At 39.8% G+C, this 19551-nt stretch overlaps 1 protein-coding gene across 4 annotated transcripts; it reads right to left on the reverse strand.

Annotated features, from left to right (window-relative positions):
• Positions 1–380: 380 nt before the first annotated feature.
• On the reverse strand, positions 381–18475 carry aspg (asparaginase homolog (S. cerevisiae)). Of its 4 annotated transcripts, XM_085441010.1 has the most exons (18): positions 18000–18475; positions 14265–14388; positions 13475–13510; positions 11449–11560; positions 11201–11326; positions 11028–11111; positions 10699–10825; positions 10492–10604; positions 8824–9009; positions 8603–8716; positions 8387–8506; positions 8143–8238; positions 6466–6629; positions 4595–4681; positions 3975–4074; positions 3820–3885; positions 3673–3720; positions 381–1378 (listed from the first exon to the last, which is right to left on the reverse strand). In XM_085441010.1, the coding sequence occupies exons 1-18, from the start codon at positions 18247–18249 to the stop codon at positions 1337–1339; spliced, it is 1995 nt and encodes a 664-aa protein (XP_085297136.1). In that variant the 5' UTR covers positions 18250–18475; the 3' UTR covers positions 381–1336. The 4 variants fall into 4 exon arrangements, with proteins under 4 accessions (XP_085297136.1, XP_085297137.1, XP_085297138.1 ...); XM_085441011.1 differs by lacking the exon at positions 13475–13510; XM_085441012.1 differs by lacking the exon at positions 3673–3720.
• Between the last annotated feature and the right edge of the window lie 1076 nt (positions 18476–19551).

Raw genomic sequence — 19551 nt, forward strand, 5'->3', positions numbered from 1 at the left:
TGGCTACCTGTCAGTGTTAAGATTGTATTACTAGCTTTTAAATCACTGAATGGCCTGCACGAGATAAATTATAGATGGGAGTTTCATAGACACGGCATTTCAGTGGTCTCAGAGGGACTCCGTTTCACTTGACTTTTCTTTAAAAAATAAATAAATAGGGGGAAAACCCCACTATGTTTTTAGATTAGCCTTTAACTAAACCACGCCTTTGAAAACGACTATTTCCAGCCTTTTTAAAAAAAAAAGTTTTCCAATTTCATTTTTAAGTTTTTAAAACATTTTATTGTATGTAAAAGTGATAACTGCTCAAGAATCAGGCATGGAGCAGTCCATGTGTTTTTTATTTTTTTTGTGCAACATGGGAGCGATCACAGGAGACATTTCTCTGAAAGAAGAAATTTATTTCTGCCTCTTTTTTTCATCCACAGAACAAACTAAATCTCCCAGAGTTCCTGATTTGCAGCAGCAGAGGCAACAGCAGCAATGGAAACAACAGGATACATTTAAAATAACTAAGATGTATATGCACACACATGTAATCACAAAACATTTACGTGAATGACTCTTGCCCAGATTGGTATTAACGTTACTGAAAACCAAACAGGAGTAGCAATGTTTAACATTTCCTCATGTTTAACTAAAGTAACGAATAAGTAAATGTCATTCATTTGTGATTACAAATGTAAAGAATGCGAAAAGACATTTAAAACACATTAAGGAAAACAGAAACCGTGACACTTTAAAGCATTTATGTCTCACACAATACTCTGGATTTCCCCTTTCCATCTTAAAGAAAGAGATATGTGACACTTCAGGCTCAACAATCAGAACAAGAAACACGCTAGATGAGTTGCAAAGGTTTAAACTGCAGGTTTCTGAAATACCTGTTGTAGCAGGAGGAAATGAAAAGCTCTGGGAACAGAGGTATACTTTGGCTCAAAATGCATGGGTAGTTTGGACACCATCCAAAATAAAAATAAAAAAAAATTTAAAAAAAGAAATCCTAGAATCATTTGAACTGAGATTTTGCAGCATGTCACTATAAAAGAAACAGCATAGAAATCTGTGAATGTACCCTGTACGTCCAGATATTATGCTATGACACATATATTGCTACACAAGGAGAAAATATTACTTTATATTACACAGTCTTTTGTGTTATTAATATTTTTGGAGAGGAAGACTGCAGCAGCGATGGCTTTGAAGAACACATGCAATCAGATGACATCCAAGAAGAGAGCAATTTTGTGAAAAGTAGCCGGACGTTGTGCAGAGAACACCTCAGCAGTTAAATGGATGCCAGCAGAGGACAATTGTTGGTTCAGGTAGCGTCAGCTCAAAGTGCCGGTGGGGTAGCCTTGAATTGGATCACTCCGCTCTGCCACGGGGACAAACAGAGACAGGATTAATATGCAAGGGTGGCTGGTGTTTCAGCAGAATTCAATAAAACGCTTCACGCCCTGGAGGACGGGGCTGTGCCCCCCCCCCACACCCTCTAGCAGATTATTACATGAAGGAACCTTTTAAAAAACAAAAAACAAGCGCGTCCATGCTCACAGGTGTACACACGGGTGATCACACCCACAAACTACACCCTTTTTGGCTCCTACCTCAAAGCACACTGTGTTCTGTTGATCTTATGTGCTGCACAATAATGTTTAACATTTAGTATTTACTGTCATATTCCCATATATCATTGTGATGTTGTTTATTCTATTACTCTTGTTCTCTTCTGCTTGCTTTCTTTTTTCTTTCTCAGCAGGTGATCCAGGTGATTGATATATGCATTTTTTTTTCTCTGCCCGTTCTGTTGGTTTTTGTCTTTTGCCCTTCTCCCCCGTCCCTCTTCTCAGCTGTTTCTCTTTCCCTCTTTCTTTCTCCCCTTCTTTCCCCCAGTCAAGTCTGTCCCGTATTCAGTAAGTGAAAATAAAATAAACAATAAAAGGTGAATCAAATGGACCATTACGGCAAGGCTGGGATGGTCAGTTTGGTAAAGTAAATCCGTTGGGCATCTTTCTTTGCCTTTAGACAACAATTCTGATGGCAAAAGAGCCAAACGGGACAGGCCAAAAAAAAAAAGAAAAAAAGAAAAAAGAATTCAATAAAACGCTTCATCTCCAACCACAATTACACACACAGATGTTATCAGATGTTATCTGATGTATCTCTGGTGATAAACGGGGTCTGACACACGTTTGGCTCAAATTCATGCAATAGTTGTTTTGCAAAGTGAGCAGGTTACAAATTAAGCTGGCAATTAGCTCATTTTAATCAATGATTAAGTTATTATTTAGTAAAGCTGTCAGTTCAAGTTTCTCAGAGCCAGAGGGAAACATCTACACAGTAAGGAAGCAGCTTATCCTCATGAATATTTTTCTTGATTACTTCTATTAACGATTAAATGATTTTCAACATGTATATGTGTGTATATATATATATATATATATATATATATATATATATATATATACATACATACATACATACATACATACATATATATACATACATACATACATACATATATATATACATACATACATACATATATACATACATACATACATATATACATACATACATACATATATATATATACATACATACATACATATATACATACATACATACATATATACATACATACATACATATATATATATACATACATACATACATACATACATACATATATACATACATACATACATACATATATATATATACATACATACATACATACATACATACACACACACACACACACACACACACACACACACACACACACACACACACACAGCTTTTCTAGTCTAAGTGAGCACTCAAAGCGCTTTCTTACTACAAGCCATATGCACTTAATCACACACACATTCACACAGTGCTTTTCTCTATACCTAAACACTAACACTCTCATGGATGAATCAAAACTCAGGGCTCATTTTTGCCCAAGGTTAAGCTGACATGCAGACTGGATCTAACTACCAACCTTCCAGTTGGCAGATGACCTACTCTATGTCCTGAGCCACAGTCGACCCGGTTATAATATAATATATTGTTGGCACTAGGAGCTTTTCCGATTTCCTTTTGCAGTCTGCTTGTGTGTCAGTTCAACCAGTGGGATCTGAGCAGGTGTGGGTACATGCAGGTGAACAAGGTGTGTGAAGACCCAAAGAGTGAGTGCATTGACCAAAATGCTATGTGGACATAGTCACCTATCACCTGACATAAATTTAGGGTTTTAATTTGATTTTCAAAAGGAATCTATTTGTAAACTACAACTGAACAGGAAGTATGGAATTATTAAAATATACTTCTATTGGATGTCCTGGTTACACCAGAAACCCAGACCCCAAAAAAAGCCCGCTTCCCCCAGGTTTTCAATCAGCATGCTAGCTAATGGCTTTCCAGATCAGAGCCATTTCTCTGTAGATTTGGCACGTTATTCCCACCCAATTTGGTGACCATTCCAAGTGTATGCAATTCCTCTTTAGCACTTTGCGCTGAGACACACAACCCAGTGACAACAGGTCATGATGGATAATAAGCAAAAGGTATTGTAGACAAAGAAAAAAGGGAGCCAATGCAGTCATGCACAGGGTTTGATCTCATGCTGAGTATGGGGAATGTAGACACAGGGAAACACACACACTTGGGCTACATCTTTTTTACCTCTTCCTCATCATCATCATCATCATCATTAAATTCACCCAATACTTTCTGGAATTAAACAAAGTAATTGAGAGAAAATTATAGACAGAGAAACCAAGCTTGCCCTGCAGAAGAGTAAAGCTGAAAAATGGAGAAAACAGAGCATACCTTTGATTTTTTGCTCTCGAGTCGGAGCAAAAATGCTACCACATCCTTTTTGCCGACAACTTGTGCCTGTGACAGGCGATGATGGAGAAGTTTTTTTTAACTTTGTGAACTGCTAAGTGTTAATAAAATAGAAATATGCCTTCCTACAAACCCACCAATTGAATTGCAGTCTGCCCATCATAGCCTGGTTGATTTAAGTCTGCTCCAGCAAGGCTCCAGATTTCCAGACCATCCAGGTCACCATTGGCTGCCAGGCTGATGCACACAAAGTAAAAGCATTATTACAGCAACAGGATTCATTTCTCCAAAATCAGTATTAATATAATATTATACACTGGGCAAAGAACAGCTTGTGTAAAGGAAATTTGTGGAAAGACTGCAAAAGCATATCAATGGAACATTCAGTATTACTGAGCCACATGAGCCACAGGAGCTTGAGGTTTATCTTCATAGTGACACATGCAATGCTTATCATATGAAAGGTGTGTTCCTGAAACTGGAAATTGGAACGGTCTTAACAAAACCTGTTTAGTGTCTCGGGCAGGTTAAAAAAAAAAAAGAAAGAAAGAAAGGGAAAAAAACAACACGTACTCACTGACACTACAGATAGAGAACAGATCTGAAGCTATGCTGTTAGGGAGCATTCCTACAGTTTGTGTAAGAGTGGGACAACTGGTTGCACCTGTGTCAGCTATGTAGGATGGGTCATTAGTGACGGTGGAGCAACGAAGTGGCTGTGTACAATTGTTACAATACTTCCTTTTTTGTGTCTGACCTGCACATTTCAGTTCCTGCTTCCTCCAACTCATGTCTGGAGAAATGAGCTCCGGTCTTTCTCAGCAGCTTCACAACTTCCTTGTGTCTAAGTTAGAGAGCATGTAATCACAGAGTTATTGTTACTGTATATCACCATTCACACATGCACTCTTTTCTATTAATAAAAGGGCATCGCAACTGATCACTTTTCTGTAACTCTTGCAAACCTTAAGACAGAGCTAGTAACATATTCCACATGGTACAAGTTTCAAGGAATGTAATAACACAACACAACATTGTGACTATAAATCTCTCTCTAATTGCAGTTGTATTAGGACATTAGATTATGGTGCATTTTTGCTATTCTCAATTCAAAAGTCAGGTCTTCCCCTCTCGGTGCCTGTGTCCAATCGAGAGCAGCTGTTGCAGCACACACACATAGACCCTGCTATTAATGATGGGCCCAAATACTCAGAAGTTTGGCTAGACTTCAAGAGAAGTGATGATGACAATCTCAGTTACAACAAGTGTGACGAGTCCTTTGCACGTGAACCAAATAATGCTCGTGCACTCCATCTCCGTCTCTTAGCGAGATGCCAGAGAGCCTATATCTCATTAATAAAAGGGCTTATGTTTAATAAGCATATTCGTTTGAATCAGAAGAAACAGACATAACTACCTATTAAGTGTAATTAGATATAATGCTAATTTTAAACAACATTTTCATTCACACTGTAATTTAGACTTGGAGCGAAAGAGTCTGTGTGGCAGTAATCGTCGTTTGGCAAGTACGAACAAGTTTGTTGTCCCCCGCAAAGAGCCGCCCACGCAGGAGTCACATGCAGTGATTTTCACGGTGACAAGAAATGTGCATTAAAAGCAAAGGCTGAAAAGTTTCCACAACTGACCCGCAGACTTTCTGAATAAGACCTGTGTGACAAAGCGACAGGGTAAGCTAGTAAGAGCTCAATTTTGTGCCTAATTGTTTAGCTGTATGGAGAGCAACAGCCAGAGAACCTATTAGGGACTTCCTGCGGAGCATAAGCCAGTAACTCTCATCAATGAACCGGGGAGCAAGCTGGTAGGACTGGTTCAGAGGGCACGCCCCACATTTCTTTCAGGTTTCTCTCTCTGTCCTCTCTGCCTCTCCTTATATGGGCATTAGGCTCTTAATACAGTATGAAATGTGGCTCACAATGTGCTCGCGCATCCCTGACAGCAACTTAAAACTCCACTTTTATTACTTTTGTTATTTCAGTGAAAATATTAAGAAGGGGAATAGCTGCTCAAGCTGTGCAGCACATTACAGGAAGTGTAACAACAGGTGTCTGCGCTCCAGTGCATCCCTCTGCCATCACAAAGGCAACAAGTCCACACTTGCAGCACCAACCGTTGAAAGAGATGAGCCATTTGTCGCAGCTCTGACACACACAACGTTTTCACCCTGAGGCTCAACATAGCCCTGAAATGTTACGCCTGGCTATTCCCTGACAGACGTTTAGAGCAACCTCAGTGAATGACACAAAATTAAAAATACAGCTTTGGTAAAAATAAACACTGCCTAAATTGTCAGATGACAATTAGCCTAATTAGCTTATAATTATTGCCCGGCCTCTAAACTCCATTACGAGCCCCTTCCTGGTTTCACCCTCCCCCCAGCCGCTGCTGCTTTCTTGCCATTTGAGCAAAACCTATCAGCAGCTCATGTAATGAAGTCCTCTCTGTAGCAGCTATTAAACATATTTGCAGGAGATCCTCAGATGTCTAATTGCCAAGAGGGGGGGATTTAAATTGTTGTGTTTGCAAATTCATAAATGACAATATTACTTTAACAGCAAGATACAGGCAGACACACTGGCCCTTACTGTTTCGAAACAAGACAAGTCTTACCTGAAACGCACAGCATTGCATAGGGGTGTGTCGCCATAGCGATCTTTAGTGTGGACCGAAGCTCCATGACTCAGTAGGTACTGCACCATTTTGAGGTGGCCCTCACAGGCAGCAACATGAAGGGGTGTGCGTCCATCGTAGTCCACCAGACATAAGTTACTGCCCTGTGGAAAGGGAAAATCCTCAGTGTGTGTGGTGGTGGTTTAAAGGTTAGTGTGGTGAGATGATGTATTGATTTTATTTCTAATCTATATTTGTTCTTTTTGTTTATTTGTTTTTATTTAATCTTTATTTATACGGGTAATCCCAGTGAGACTCAATGCTCAATCACAAGAGAAACCTGTTTCAGACAGCGTAACAAAATTACAAAAATAATAATAAAAAATCTCCTGAAAAAGACTAAAACTTGAGTGTACAACTAGAATGATCGAAAAGCCTTACACCACTGCTAGATTTGGGCGATGCCAAACCTGTGGCTGATTTTTTTTCCACTCATCTGAGGATCTAAAGTGCCAAACTGTTTGAGTAGCAGTCTTCAAGAATACTTCTCCAGGCTTCTTGAAGGACATTCAAAGCTCTTCTCTGGATGTTTGCTGCTTTTTGTTCCATTCTTTGTGAGGATGATTCCACACTGCTTCAGTAATGTTGAGGTCTGGGCTCTGAGGGCCAACCCATGCCTGGTAGTGTCCCACTGTTTTTTTGTTTGTCTTTATCCATGTATGCTTTTAGTTTGACAGTGTGTTTGGGATCACCGTCATGCTGAAAAAATGAAGCCGTTGCCAATCTGATGCTTTCCAATTAGCATTACATCGGATCAAAATTTGACAGCACATTTCTGTGTTTATAATTGCATCAATTTTGACAACGTCACCATCCACCGTGCTTGTATTCACTCACTGTTGTAGCTCTCTCTCGATCTCCTCTGTAGATACTGACAATGATTTGAACCAAAATTTTCAATTTGATCACTTCTTAAGACCTGCTGCTACCGATTTTAACTAAATTTCTTGTCTAATGTGGTATATCTCAGCCCTTTCTCCCTGCTTACTTTCCTTAAGAGTGGCTGCTTGACAGCCGCCCTTCTACCATTTCTGCAGAGGCTTCAGTGAACATTAGAGGGATCATCAACTGGAAGGTTTTTGCTGGATTTTCTTTACTATTTCTTAAGGACATGACTTTCAAATACTGTTCATCTGCTGCTTTTTTATGCTTGAATGATTCATGGGTCAGTGTTAAGTGGCTTAACAAATATACAAAAAATAAAAATAAACAAGGTCTGGACCAAAAATGAGTGAAAAGCAGCCAATGCCCTTACGTGAGGGCAGAATATATTTTTGAAAACTTCAAGGTAATCTAGGCAGCAGCTGCATACCAGTCAATCCACATACAGACATGTACATGCGACTGTGGAGACAACTCTAGGCTTGCCTTACCAGTCTGTCCTCTAGTTCTGCTTGTCTGAGTGCCTGCGTGTTGACTACACCGCTCTAATACAAAATGGAAGTGTGACCCTGAAAATGTTTTGAAAATCTACCAGTGGGAAAAGTTTTCCAAAGTTCAATGACCTTACAGCCAAACATGACCAGGAAAGAAATGGGTAAAATGTGTTTGGAGACTCAAAAACAGGAAATAATGATTAACTTTACAGCATGTGGTGAAGGTCGTGGGATTGCTTACCATTTCTTTTAGGGCTTTTAAGGCCTCAATGTCACCGATCTTAGCAGCGGCGCATGCCAGCGTGGGAGTCAGAGCATCTCGGATGGCTTCCAGCTCCTTTTGAAACCAGATTCCAAGAATTTTAAAACCCGCAATTTCTCTGAATATGAAAACAAGTCATCAAGTATGGCAAAATGACAAGCTCCTAATAACCTAAAGTTAGCCCCAGAGCTGAAAGTCTGCGGAAATGCACTGCTACCCTTACCTCTTTGCAGCTGACGCTTAGAGACTTGGCAATGACTTGGATGAAACGGCTGTCACTCAGGCACAGTTTGGCTCCTGCCAAGTCAGCGATCATTTCACCTCGCAGGTTCTCTGCCATCATCTGGACAGAGTCACAAAAAAATAATAATCTTTTAGCACTTTGTTACTTTAAAAGCTTCCACATAATGGAAAAGAAAGTGTTGAAAGTGCCACCAGCCTTTTTCTTCGCCTCCAGAGCAAGCTCCTTCTTGGCCAATACGTAGGACAGTTTTGACAGCGCAGCCTCTGGAGTCATGTCGCCTCCTGCTATCAGGCCGGCTTCTATCAAGACCTGTAGTATCAATCACAGGAATAAGTGACCTGATTGATTCATTCTCTCTCCAACTCAACTGAACATATTAACAAGACTGTGATTAATTACCAAGCGTCATGAACTACCTTGCCAGTGGCGTAGGATGTAGACACCGACCCCCTCAGACACTGCGTGCAGTTGATGATGATGACACCGGCATCAGTGGCTTTCTTTAACTGTTCCAGGAGATCAGGGCGGTTATCGGGGGCATTTCCGCTGCCGTAGGTTTCCAGGACCACTCCTTCCATGGGTGGCTGCAGGAAAGCCTTTACCTGGACAAAGATGAGTGCAGTTTCAGGTTATAAACACCCAAAATTTATGGCCATCTTAACTGGCTACTCAACTGTGCAGAATCAAGATGAGAAATTAGTATTCCATGTTATTTTTCCTGCAGCCCCTTTAACTCCATGCAACCCATTCACTCTCCTAAAAGCCCATCTGGTGCCATCTCTGCAACCAGAGTATCTCAGTCACTGGTTGGCTGGTTGGCACTGGGAAGCCCTACACCACATCATTAGCCATGGCATATGACTAGAATGGCAGATGACTCAAATGGCAGAAAGGAGAGCAATTAATCTGAAGGTGTTAGCAAGCATAAAGTCACTTGGCAAGTTTGTGCCAGTTACCATAAAATGTGAGAAGAAGGTGACATTAAAAGTTCCAGGTTCACTCAGTATTTTTTGATGCGATAAGCAGTTTGACAAGAAAGGTGTGACACAGATTACCAATGAAGCTCCCGTACTGCAGAGTGCGGACACACGAGAGCCAAGTGCCTAATCAAAACGGTGCCTCATAAAAGCAGTTAAAGGCTGTAAGAAAGCCTTGATAGCAGAGTTGGGCAGTGGGAGCAGATTGAGACAGTAAAGTCGCTCCCCCAGCAGACGCTGCAGGGGGAGGTGCAGCTAAATGTTACAGTATCTGTAGCAACCCTCCCTCTTTACAGGGGGATTGGACATGGCCCATAACTCCGTCTCATCTTTCTCTGGCTTGAGCTTTGATGGGAGCTTACATGACTGGGAAAGTAACAGAAGAAGGCTAATAGCGCAATTACATTGAAGTCAACTATATTTTATTGCAGACAAAACAACAGTCTGTTACCTTTGAAGAACAGGTGATCTAGTACAACAGAAAAAAAGGAGGCAATTACAACTTTCTCGGCTTAAAGATTTGCACCATGCCGGCAATTTTAACATACTCATTTCAGCACTTGACTGCATGTCATTTGGTTTTAATTGGAAACAGCGTAAGTAAGCTGGAACCTCTGAGGCTTAGAAATGAAGCCAAGGCTCAAGTCCAAATACTGCAGTTCCTCAAGCAGCCAAATGAGGCTGTCTCAAAATGTGAGAAAACAGACTCCCATGTTTAAAAGGACAACATTGGAGAAGACAATACGACTGCTGAGTTACATGAAGCTGGCTGTTTGTTTATGGTGCTAGTGAGTGTTTTAATCTTTTTTGTGACCTTAGCTGTAAGGTTGTACAGGGTTGCATTTAAGACTTAAAGTTATACACAACTGTCAGGGCGGCCGCTCTGAGTGATTAGTGAGGCACTCTAAGGAGCAAGCTGTTTAGTTTTTATCATTTTCATTCTTCTATCCAAATAATGACAAGCGGTAGCTTCAGAACATCTGGTAAATATTCCAAAATTACATCCATGGTCCACTTCACAGGCTACACCAGTAGCATTAAACAAAAAACGACATTTTATACCACTTTAATAAAAAGTTAAATAAAATACATTTCCCTGAAACTTACAGTAGACGCAGTGATTCCTGGGAATAGCCTAAGCAGGCCTACGTTGCGGTTCAGCTCAGTCTTGACTTGAAACTTTGCTGTGGTGTTTGCCCTCCACACTGTATCCCAGTTGACTGGCGGAAAGTTGAAGAAACTCCATTAAAAAAATAATCCTTTAAAAACAAAAAGTGATTTATTTTCTACGTAAGCAGTTTATTGGTTCCTTACTTGTAATATCCACTTCAGCAGTGGCCAAGGGGGCCAAGTTAGGAGATGAGAATGCATTGAAGCTCGCAGCATCCACTTTGGTCACACGATTCCCTCTGTAGAGTTTGTTGTAGAAATACAGGCACACCTAACAAATGCATGTTCATAAGATGAACTTAATAATTTATTTCTTGATTGATTAAATCACTAACATATAACAGAGCTAAGAAAAAACAAAGCAACAACTGGCTATCAGGGTATTACATTCAGTCAGTTTCTCTCTCACAATCCAACATTTCTAATAAGGTTTGCAGTCAATTAGCAGCTATAAACCATCTTCTTTATCTCACCTCAGGAATGACAAATTGTCCAGCAATTAGTAATGCCCCAAGTAGATTGTCTCTGCCATCATTCCTCATCTCATAGATGGGTACCTAAAGACAGAAAGTGTCTCATTTTAACAAAGCAGTAAACCCTGGTTTATTTGCTGGTTAGTTAGTGACTTGAGGATAGCAGCTCTTACCTGTGAGCCCGTGAGAATGATCGGTTTGCCCAAATGCTCACACATAAAGGACAGGGCAGAGGCTGTGTAAGCCATAGTGTCTGTGCCATGAAGAATCACAAAACCATCGTAGCTTTCATAGTTTCTCTGGGGTGAAATAAGAAAATAATTATCATAATGGAGATAATTTCACATGGCCAGATAGATTTTAAAAGCAGGATTTAAGTAATATAAAGGCACAACAACAAATTAAAAAGAGTAGCAAGTACCTCAATGTCCTTTCCAAATCTACCCCAGTCATCTGTGGTCATATTGGAAGAGTCCAATAAAGGATTGTACTCCAAGATAGTGTAGACTATCCTCTTATTTTGTTTACTCAGTCTGGAAGAGAAAACAGTCCAGTTTATCTATGAGCTGCATTCTCTATAGGAACATTTACACAAAGCCAAACAGTGACAGATTATACAGCCAATAATAAAGCAGCGGTGTTGGTCGTTCCAAGTACAAATATTCAACTTCAAAAGTTCACGCAGTCAACAAGCAATTAAAGTCTTTACTGGGATAAATTATTACGTATTATGTATTGTGGTGAACATTTAATAAAAGCTGGATCAGGTTCTGGTTAAAGGGGAGATGTGAGCTTAAAGAAGCGTAAGGGAATGTTAAAAACGCTGACTTCAAAATCCGTTTAGCTGGGCCTTCTGTCTGAGCAACAGGGCGCCAAAACCTGTTTCAGGTTTACGCACACAAAGAATTTTCAAAGGGTAAAAGGGAGGGGCAAAGTCACACAAGTTAGACAGTGCAGCACTTTAAAAGTTAAGCATTTTTGTTTAGCACAGTAGAGTCCCAATTTCCTGCACAGCTACATGACTGAACACTTACATTTATGGACACAAGATAGCTTATCCGATATATTTTGAAGGTTCTTTGGTGACTCGTATCATGTTGGAGCAAAAGCCTGTATTTCTTTTTCATTGCAAATAATAGGGAGGGAGTCTTTCATACATACATATTTATGCTGCCTGTAAGTGCAGTTTAACGCAGGCGTCCCACAGCCCCACCTGCCACGCTCCATGTAAGGCAGCGTGACTGACTGAAAAGCCATGAAGCGATTTTCTTTTTAATCTCCCTTTTAAAGAAACACCGTAGAACACCCCCCACATTACCATAGGGCAGCCTTATAGCATAGAGATAGGAGGTGAATGGAACAGCAGGGGGAAGAGCGGGTGAGCCCCAGTCCATCCAAGCAGGGGTCCTATAGACACTCTACTAATTAGCCTCAAGTCGACACATGACCCAAGAACATATGTTGTCGATCTTCTAGAAGAAAAGTGCCTAAAAAAAACACTATTCAAATCACCAATTATTCACATATCTGGCAGTGTGTCCTAAGGTTTAGCAAAGCTACACATTACCATACTCATGCTAAGACACTTCATATGCTCAGAATAATAAACGCATGGAAGGACGCTGGAGGTGGAAGCAAACAGCCCTGTGGCATTGCCTCTCAACATCACATGAATAAAGCTTTGCAGTTAATCAATAAACCAATTCCCCTCTGAAATAATAGACGTAGGATCAGCTCTTGAATAAGATCAACGGTATGCCTATTAAATTTGCATGTGAGTTTAATTCAGTTGATATGAACACTGCAAACTCAAGGATGAGCAAGTGTTAAGACGTGCTGAACACCTAAAAACATTCAATCAGTAGAATATTAATGAAAAACATAAGAAGATGGCATATATATATCTCACAGATAATAAAATAACGAAGTTCTAACAACCTATCTTTAGAAAATACTTACCATTTCAAGGGCCATAGATACCTTGATATCTTTACTATAATACAGGACTAAACCCACTTTTATAATAGCAGTCAACATGAGGCCAGAGAGGAAATTAGTGTCTCTGGAAAAGGCTACTTCTACTGACGATGAAGACCCTAAAGGGCTTGTCAATCGGCTCCGAGCCCAATTCACTCAACTGCACACAAGCATGACAAAACAAGACAAAATAAAGTTAAACATGCAACACTGCAATCTATCTTTTGCTTATATCAGGAACGAGACGCTGTACAGCTGCCTTGTTAGTTACAGAGTTCAAAATTAGCCGGAGTAAGAGACACAGAATTACTTCAAGCAACAAGCAACTTTTTCCAACTGCCGAAAGACACGTAGGCATGCACTTCCCAACAGGGAAGCACACCCAAGCAAGTGGTGTTAAGTACAGCAGAGACATCAAACCAATCTCAAGCAGGGAGAAGTCAAACACAATGCAACCAGTACTACAACACCCGTGAAAGTGCAGGTCGGGATGGGGCGCTGGCTTCCTGTTAAAGTGACAAAAGCAGTTAAGGGTAATAAAAATAAGTGCATCTCTTAACAGGAATGTAACTTGTTTTATTTTCAGCCTCTGCTTTTCCAGATAGGAAACATATCTTGCACTGTGTGCAGTTACCATCTTGGGCAGATCCAAGATATAGGGCGATTTAGCCTGTATAACGAATGCTCTTGCAAAAACACCTGAAATACATTATATCTCACTGTCCTGAGGACGGTCTGCACATACTATAAACACAAAGTTTGGATCTATAAAGATCCAAATAGCTGTCAGGTTTAGCCATTCAGGAAAAGCACTGCACATTAGATGAAGTGCAACATTTTTTCACTGTGAAGTGAGACGGTCTCAAGTTAAATAAATGACATAATTAATGTAATAAATTAGGTATAAAGGAAATAAAAACACACAGGATTTCAAACTTTTAGTTCAAAATAAGCAACATTACAAATTTACATGCGATCCTTTTCTTTGTTGTTGACCTACTCTTGCTCTGTCAGTAACACAGGCCTCACAAGATGCTAATAATGAAGACAAATTATGAGCTAATGCCTCATGGCTGTGACAACAGAAAATACTGTTAATTTTCTGTTTTCAAATAAGGATAAGGAAACATGTTTAAAATATTACAAACACAGTTATGTAGTCTTCCTCTGATACATATGGCAACCAATAGTACAGCATGTGGTTTCTTTTTGTTAAATACAGATATATATATCTACATGTTGACTAATGGGTGCACTTACGGCAGGACCAAGGTGTCAGATCCATAGTATTCATACATGCGGGTCTGGTGAGCATATGTCTCATCATGGAGGATGGGCAGCTTACGCAGGCTCTTCACAAAAGCATTGGCTTGTGGGGCAAGAACTGTAGGTTAAAGAGCAGAAAAACAACAGAGATATTTAATGTTTAACAGTTTGCTTTTAGTAGGATTACTATTAATAGAAAGCGAGCACAGTGGATATGCTGTCATCTCAACACCACAACAACACTCTCATACTGAACCCTAGTGGTTATTGTAAAAAATAACATTATGGCTGGAAATACACTTGAAGCACACTTTTAAAAACACATGATCTTCTTGAGTATAACATAAAAGGACAACATTAAATGTACTATTAGAAACAATAACACAAAGGTTAGGAGACAGAATATAATATGGACATGCAATCTTAACTGTCAAGCAAAATAAACATACATTGAACTCACACAAATAATACAGCTTTAAACTGGCAATCTGAATAACTGATGATTATCATATTTCAGTTAACAATCATTTTTGTCCGGCACATGGCCTCACATTTGATTTTAGTATAGTTTAGTATAAAGAGGAGTTCCTGATCGTCCCAGTGAGTGAAAGGTTGCCTACGTACTGTGACTGGAAAACAAACCCAAATCATCACCCCTCCACCACCGTGCTTGACGGTTGGTAAGGTGTTTGGGTTGATATGCTTTGTTTGGTTTTCACCAAATGTGGCGCTCTGGATTTAGTTTAGTTTGGTTTGTCCAAAGGACATCGTTCCCGAAGTCGTGTGGTTTGACAAACCTAGGCTATACTGCCATGTTCTTTTTCTGGAAACCCTTCCAAAAAACGCCATATTTGTTCAGCCTTTTTATACTGTACAAACAAACTTAACATTGAACACACTAACCAAGACCTGTAGCATCTGAGAGGTAGCTCTTGAGTTTTTTGCAATTTCTCTCTTGCACAGTCTGACTTTGGATTGAATTTGCTGGGGATCCAGGCATCTGTCTTGAATGTTTTCCACTTGTGAATAATCTTTCTTACTATAGAATGATGGACCGATGGAATGATGGGCAGCAACAATTCCTTCTCTAAGATCATTCATATTGTGTTAACACAAACTTAATCCTCCACAACAGCACTTCATGATGATCAATTAATCAAGTGCAATTTGTCAGCAGTGGCTGGCTCGTAGTTTCCCTCTAAATTGTACGGAAGCAACAAGGGTGTAGTTACATTATCACAGGGCTGTAAAGAAGTCGTGTGAAAACTATTTTTCATATGACTGTATATTAAGGGAGCTGACCTACAGTTAAGTCCGTGCAATTTTTGTTATTTGAGCCTTTTATCAAAACATATTCAAGTTACAATTGCAACCAATATGGGCTTAAAATATGACTAAAGTAATACTTTCAGCTTTAATTTGAGGCTGTTTACATCCAAACTGTAGGAAGAGTATAGTAATTACAGCTCTAACGGCATAATGTATTTGGAAGCAGTTGCTATAAAACCCACAATATGTAATCAAAGAAGCTCTCGATTCAAAAACCAGACCATCTTTAGGCTCCAAAAAAAACCCATCATAGAGACAATGGGGATATTATAAGTGGCCAAATCAAAAGTGTGGGACATCCTAAGAAAAAAGGATACACTGGTCAGCTCTGTAAATAATAAAAAGGCCTGGACCCCCCACAGATCACCATAGCTGTGAATGGTCACAGCATCTTTTCCATGACAAAGAAGAAACCACTTCAGAAAATCCATGTAAATGAAAAAGACTCTCCAGAAGGCAGGAATATCATTATCCAAGTCAGCCATTAAGAAAAGACCTCGGAAGACCTTCATCACAAGCTCCAAACTATTCACTGCGTTCAAAACAGAAAGGCTAGAATTAGAGTGATGGAGAAGGCTTGGAAGCATGAGTCGAGCAAAACAACACAACGAAGGCAGTGTGTTGGCACTGAAAAGATTTCAGTCATTTACTAAGCTACAATGAAGGATAGTTACAGTGTTTGATGTAAGTATAACAGTGTCATATCAAATCTATAAAATCATTTTATTCTTAATTTAATGTCTAAAGAGTGTATTTAATTTAACTTTTGTTTATCTGTTGAAAAACAGACCATAAAGAACATACCTTGGCATAAAACTGAGGAAAAACTGGTTTTGGGTGTTAGTGACATGAATATTGATGAAGCCTGAGCTGGGAGAACGCCAGGGTGTGGGGAGAGATTAGATGAGGAAAAGATCTTTCTGCTGTGGTATAAATCCTGTGATCACTTGTCAATATCTCAGTTGGTCAACAAACCACCTTGATCTACTGTACATTGCGACTGATCTAGCACTGTGTTTGATGAGTTCACTCTGATTGTTGGGCTCTATTTAGCTATAAGTATAATATACGTATAATACAAGTGTGGATGATGACCCTCGCCTAAATGGCTTTCCGGCTGCTTTTTTTCTTTTCTTTGCTACCAGAACATGGATGGTATATATTAGCATATTATCTTATGCTATGTTATACCCCTAATTAAAGATTGTGAAATTATTATGTAGTTTTAGTTTGTATTATTCTCCTGAATTAGAAGAAGGTGATAACTATTACAGTTATTAAACTGATTTGTATTGCATTAGACTGCTGATTCTGTGTGAATGAATGATATTGTTTTATGATGCATTATACTGCTGAGTTATAAGAAACACTGTTTTCAGAGAGTCAGGACCTTGCTTTTTCTGATAGTAGAGGAGACAGACAAGGCCATAAGTCAGGCTCGCTTGGAGTTAGAAAGAATGTGAATGTTTAGGTTTTTACAACTAGCTGGGGGCCACTAGAGGCTATAAGAGTTTGAGTAATCCTCCACCAGTTTGAGATTTTGCTGTGACCCTCTTCATGCATGTCTCCCCATCCGGATGGTTTGTGCTCATAAAGTGTTGAATTGTATGTAATAAAGTAATTGTTGATTGAGCATTTATCCACAGAGTATTGTCCTTCCTTCAGCCCAAAGGTCAAAAGAATTGGGAGGATTTAACAATGGCCTTGTAACATTCTCATATCTACTCTATTGTGTACAAAGTAATGAAAGGTATTTGTCCAAATATAGTTAAGGCAAGTTCAGCTTATTTAGAAAATCCATAACATATAAGAATATTTAGTTGTATTGCAAATGTCAAAGCAATGAATAAACCACAAACATGAGTAGGTCGCTTATTATGGATTGAAAAATAGGGACAGGTGGTTTTTAAAAGTCCGAATACCGCAGATGTTGCACAGTAACTAATGTCAACATTCAGTTATTCATTGAGAGAACCTGTTTTCACTGTAGTACGTTTGGCGTTGGCTGCTCTCCTGTTTCGAAACTTAAGTCTGTTGTAAAACCCTGAATCATGCGCAGAGTAAATACATCTGATCTCAACTTTCGTCTTTGCATTTCTGTTCACTAAAACCAAGCTTCATTTAGCATCTTCATTTCCATGTTCATTCACAAGACCAAGACAGTCTGCTCATGTGTACACCGGTGTAGTTTATTTGGAAGGTCGCCAGTCGCACATGGCATCAGCTGTGTAGGTAAGCTGTTTACCCCAAGTCTATTTTCGGATGCACGTGCAGATTGTTGTCACGCCTCGTGTTCAGACCCACATGCAAACATGCAATAAGAGGAAGCCACCGGCTATGCTAGCTAACTGCTACAGAGGAGAACAACGAATAATTGATGACAATGATTGCCATAGCTACCGTCTTCATGAAGAGTCATGCCGATAGTTCCTCCAGTATTGATAACGAGGACCCGCGCCTCCGCGGCGCAAGGTGAGGTTACCAGGTCGGCGTTCTCAATCGAGTTGCAACTGGACAACTTTCTCCTTCGTCCTGGATGAAGCTGAAGACTTCGTGGAGGGGAAACATCATTAACTTCTATCAGATCCAGAGATGGTTGTGACAAAGCCCGCGCGAGAGATGTGAGGCCATTGGTGCTGGAGTCCGCCATGATGCTTTTCGAAAGCCCCGGCGCTGTCTCTTTAAATGCGGTAGCTAAGAAAAGTGTTCAAAGCCCGGGTTTCTTTATTGTTAGCAGGGTTACATGAGGATCGTCTGCCTTTATACACGGAGAGCGGCTTTCGTCGTAGTTAAAACGGCTTAGTAAACAGAGGAGGGACTCATTGTTACCGTTATGTTTTAATTTCCCCACCCACTTAAACTCTTCAGAGCGCACTCTGACGTCAGTGACGTGGGCGTGTTCTGCACGAGTCTCTCAGTAATAAAGTTTTGGTCTTGGTTCAAGGAATTTTTATTTAGGCTGATCTACAAATTCTACGCAGTGAAGAATTCTGTAGAAAAGCTAAAGAATGACCTAGATGTAAACTCTTTATGCGGACAGTCTCCTGATACCGTGTGCCCATCATGTTCACGTTTTCATATCTTTATATGGAAATATTTTATTTGGCTGATATGGTTATGATTATATTATGAATTATAACCACAGCAACCAATATTGAGAGTACAATGACACTCTCACCCCCTTTTCCTGTTCCTGCTGTTACAACATGTATCATGCTGGCGATTTAACTTACGTTGTTACTTAACGGTTTGCAATAAAGTTGTTGAAATATACTGTGTCTCTTGAGTGTAGAGTACATTTGTGAGGGTGACTTTTGCAATACTTAAATAATAGTTACATAAAATATGGTATGTAACCTTATAGCCTTGTAGTTATGTGTATACAACATAAATCCCTCGCGCCACACTAAAAATCTTCTGGGTCAAAACCAGCACCAAACGGATCTTTTTCTGTTATAAAGCTGCAGATGCACATTTTATATCACTATCAAAGTAGTTACTGGAGTAAAGCACTTTGTGTGGTACTATTTTAGTAGTCTTAGAGTGTGTTACCTTCAAAAAGGTTAATGTTTGTACTACCAGGAAAAGATTTTGTGTTTCTGTGTATGGGGGTGTGTTTGGGTGTGTGGAGGTCAAGCAGTGTCCAAATGCAAAGCAGTTCAAAACTTTTCTGTCTTCCCTAAATGACTGCTGCTTGCATGCTCAAACTAATGGAATAAAACAAAACAAACACAGTTTTAGGGAGGAACTATAAAAGATCAAACCTAATCGATCCTTTTGACGTACACTGACCTGTCTTCTGTTTGTCATCCCTTTCATTTCGGCTCCATGAGGGCCCCAAGGGCAAATAGCAGCTAAACTGTGTTTTCCTATTTGCACAGTGGGTCTATAAACCTGTGTGAGATAAGATTTTCAGAACAAGGCTGATGATAACTGCTGTCGCTCTTCTCAC

This window comes from Copadichromis virginalis, linkage group LG19, assembly GCF_057382275.1.
Source record: "Copadichromis virginalis isolate Kocher_CV1m ecotype Utaka linkage group LG19, C_Virginalis_male_GT1.1, whole genome shotgun sequence".
Lineage (NCBI taxonomy): Eukaryota > Metazoa > Chordata > Actinopteri > Cichliformes > Cichlidae > Copadichromis > Copadichromis virginalis.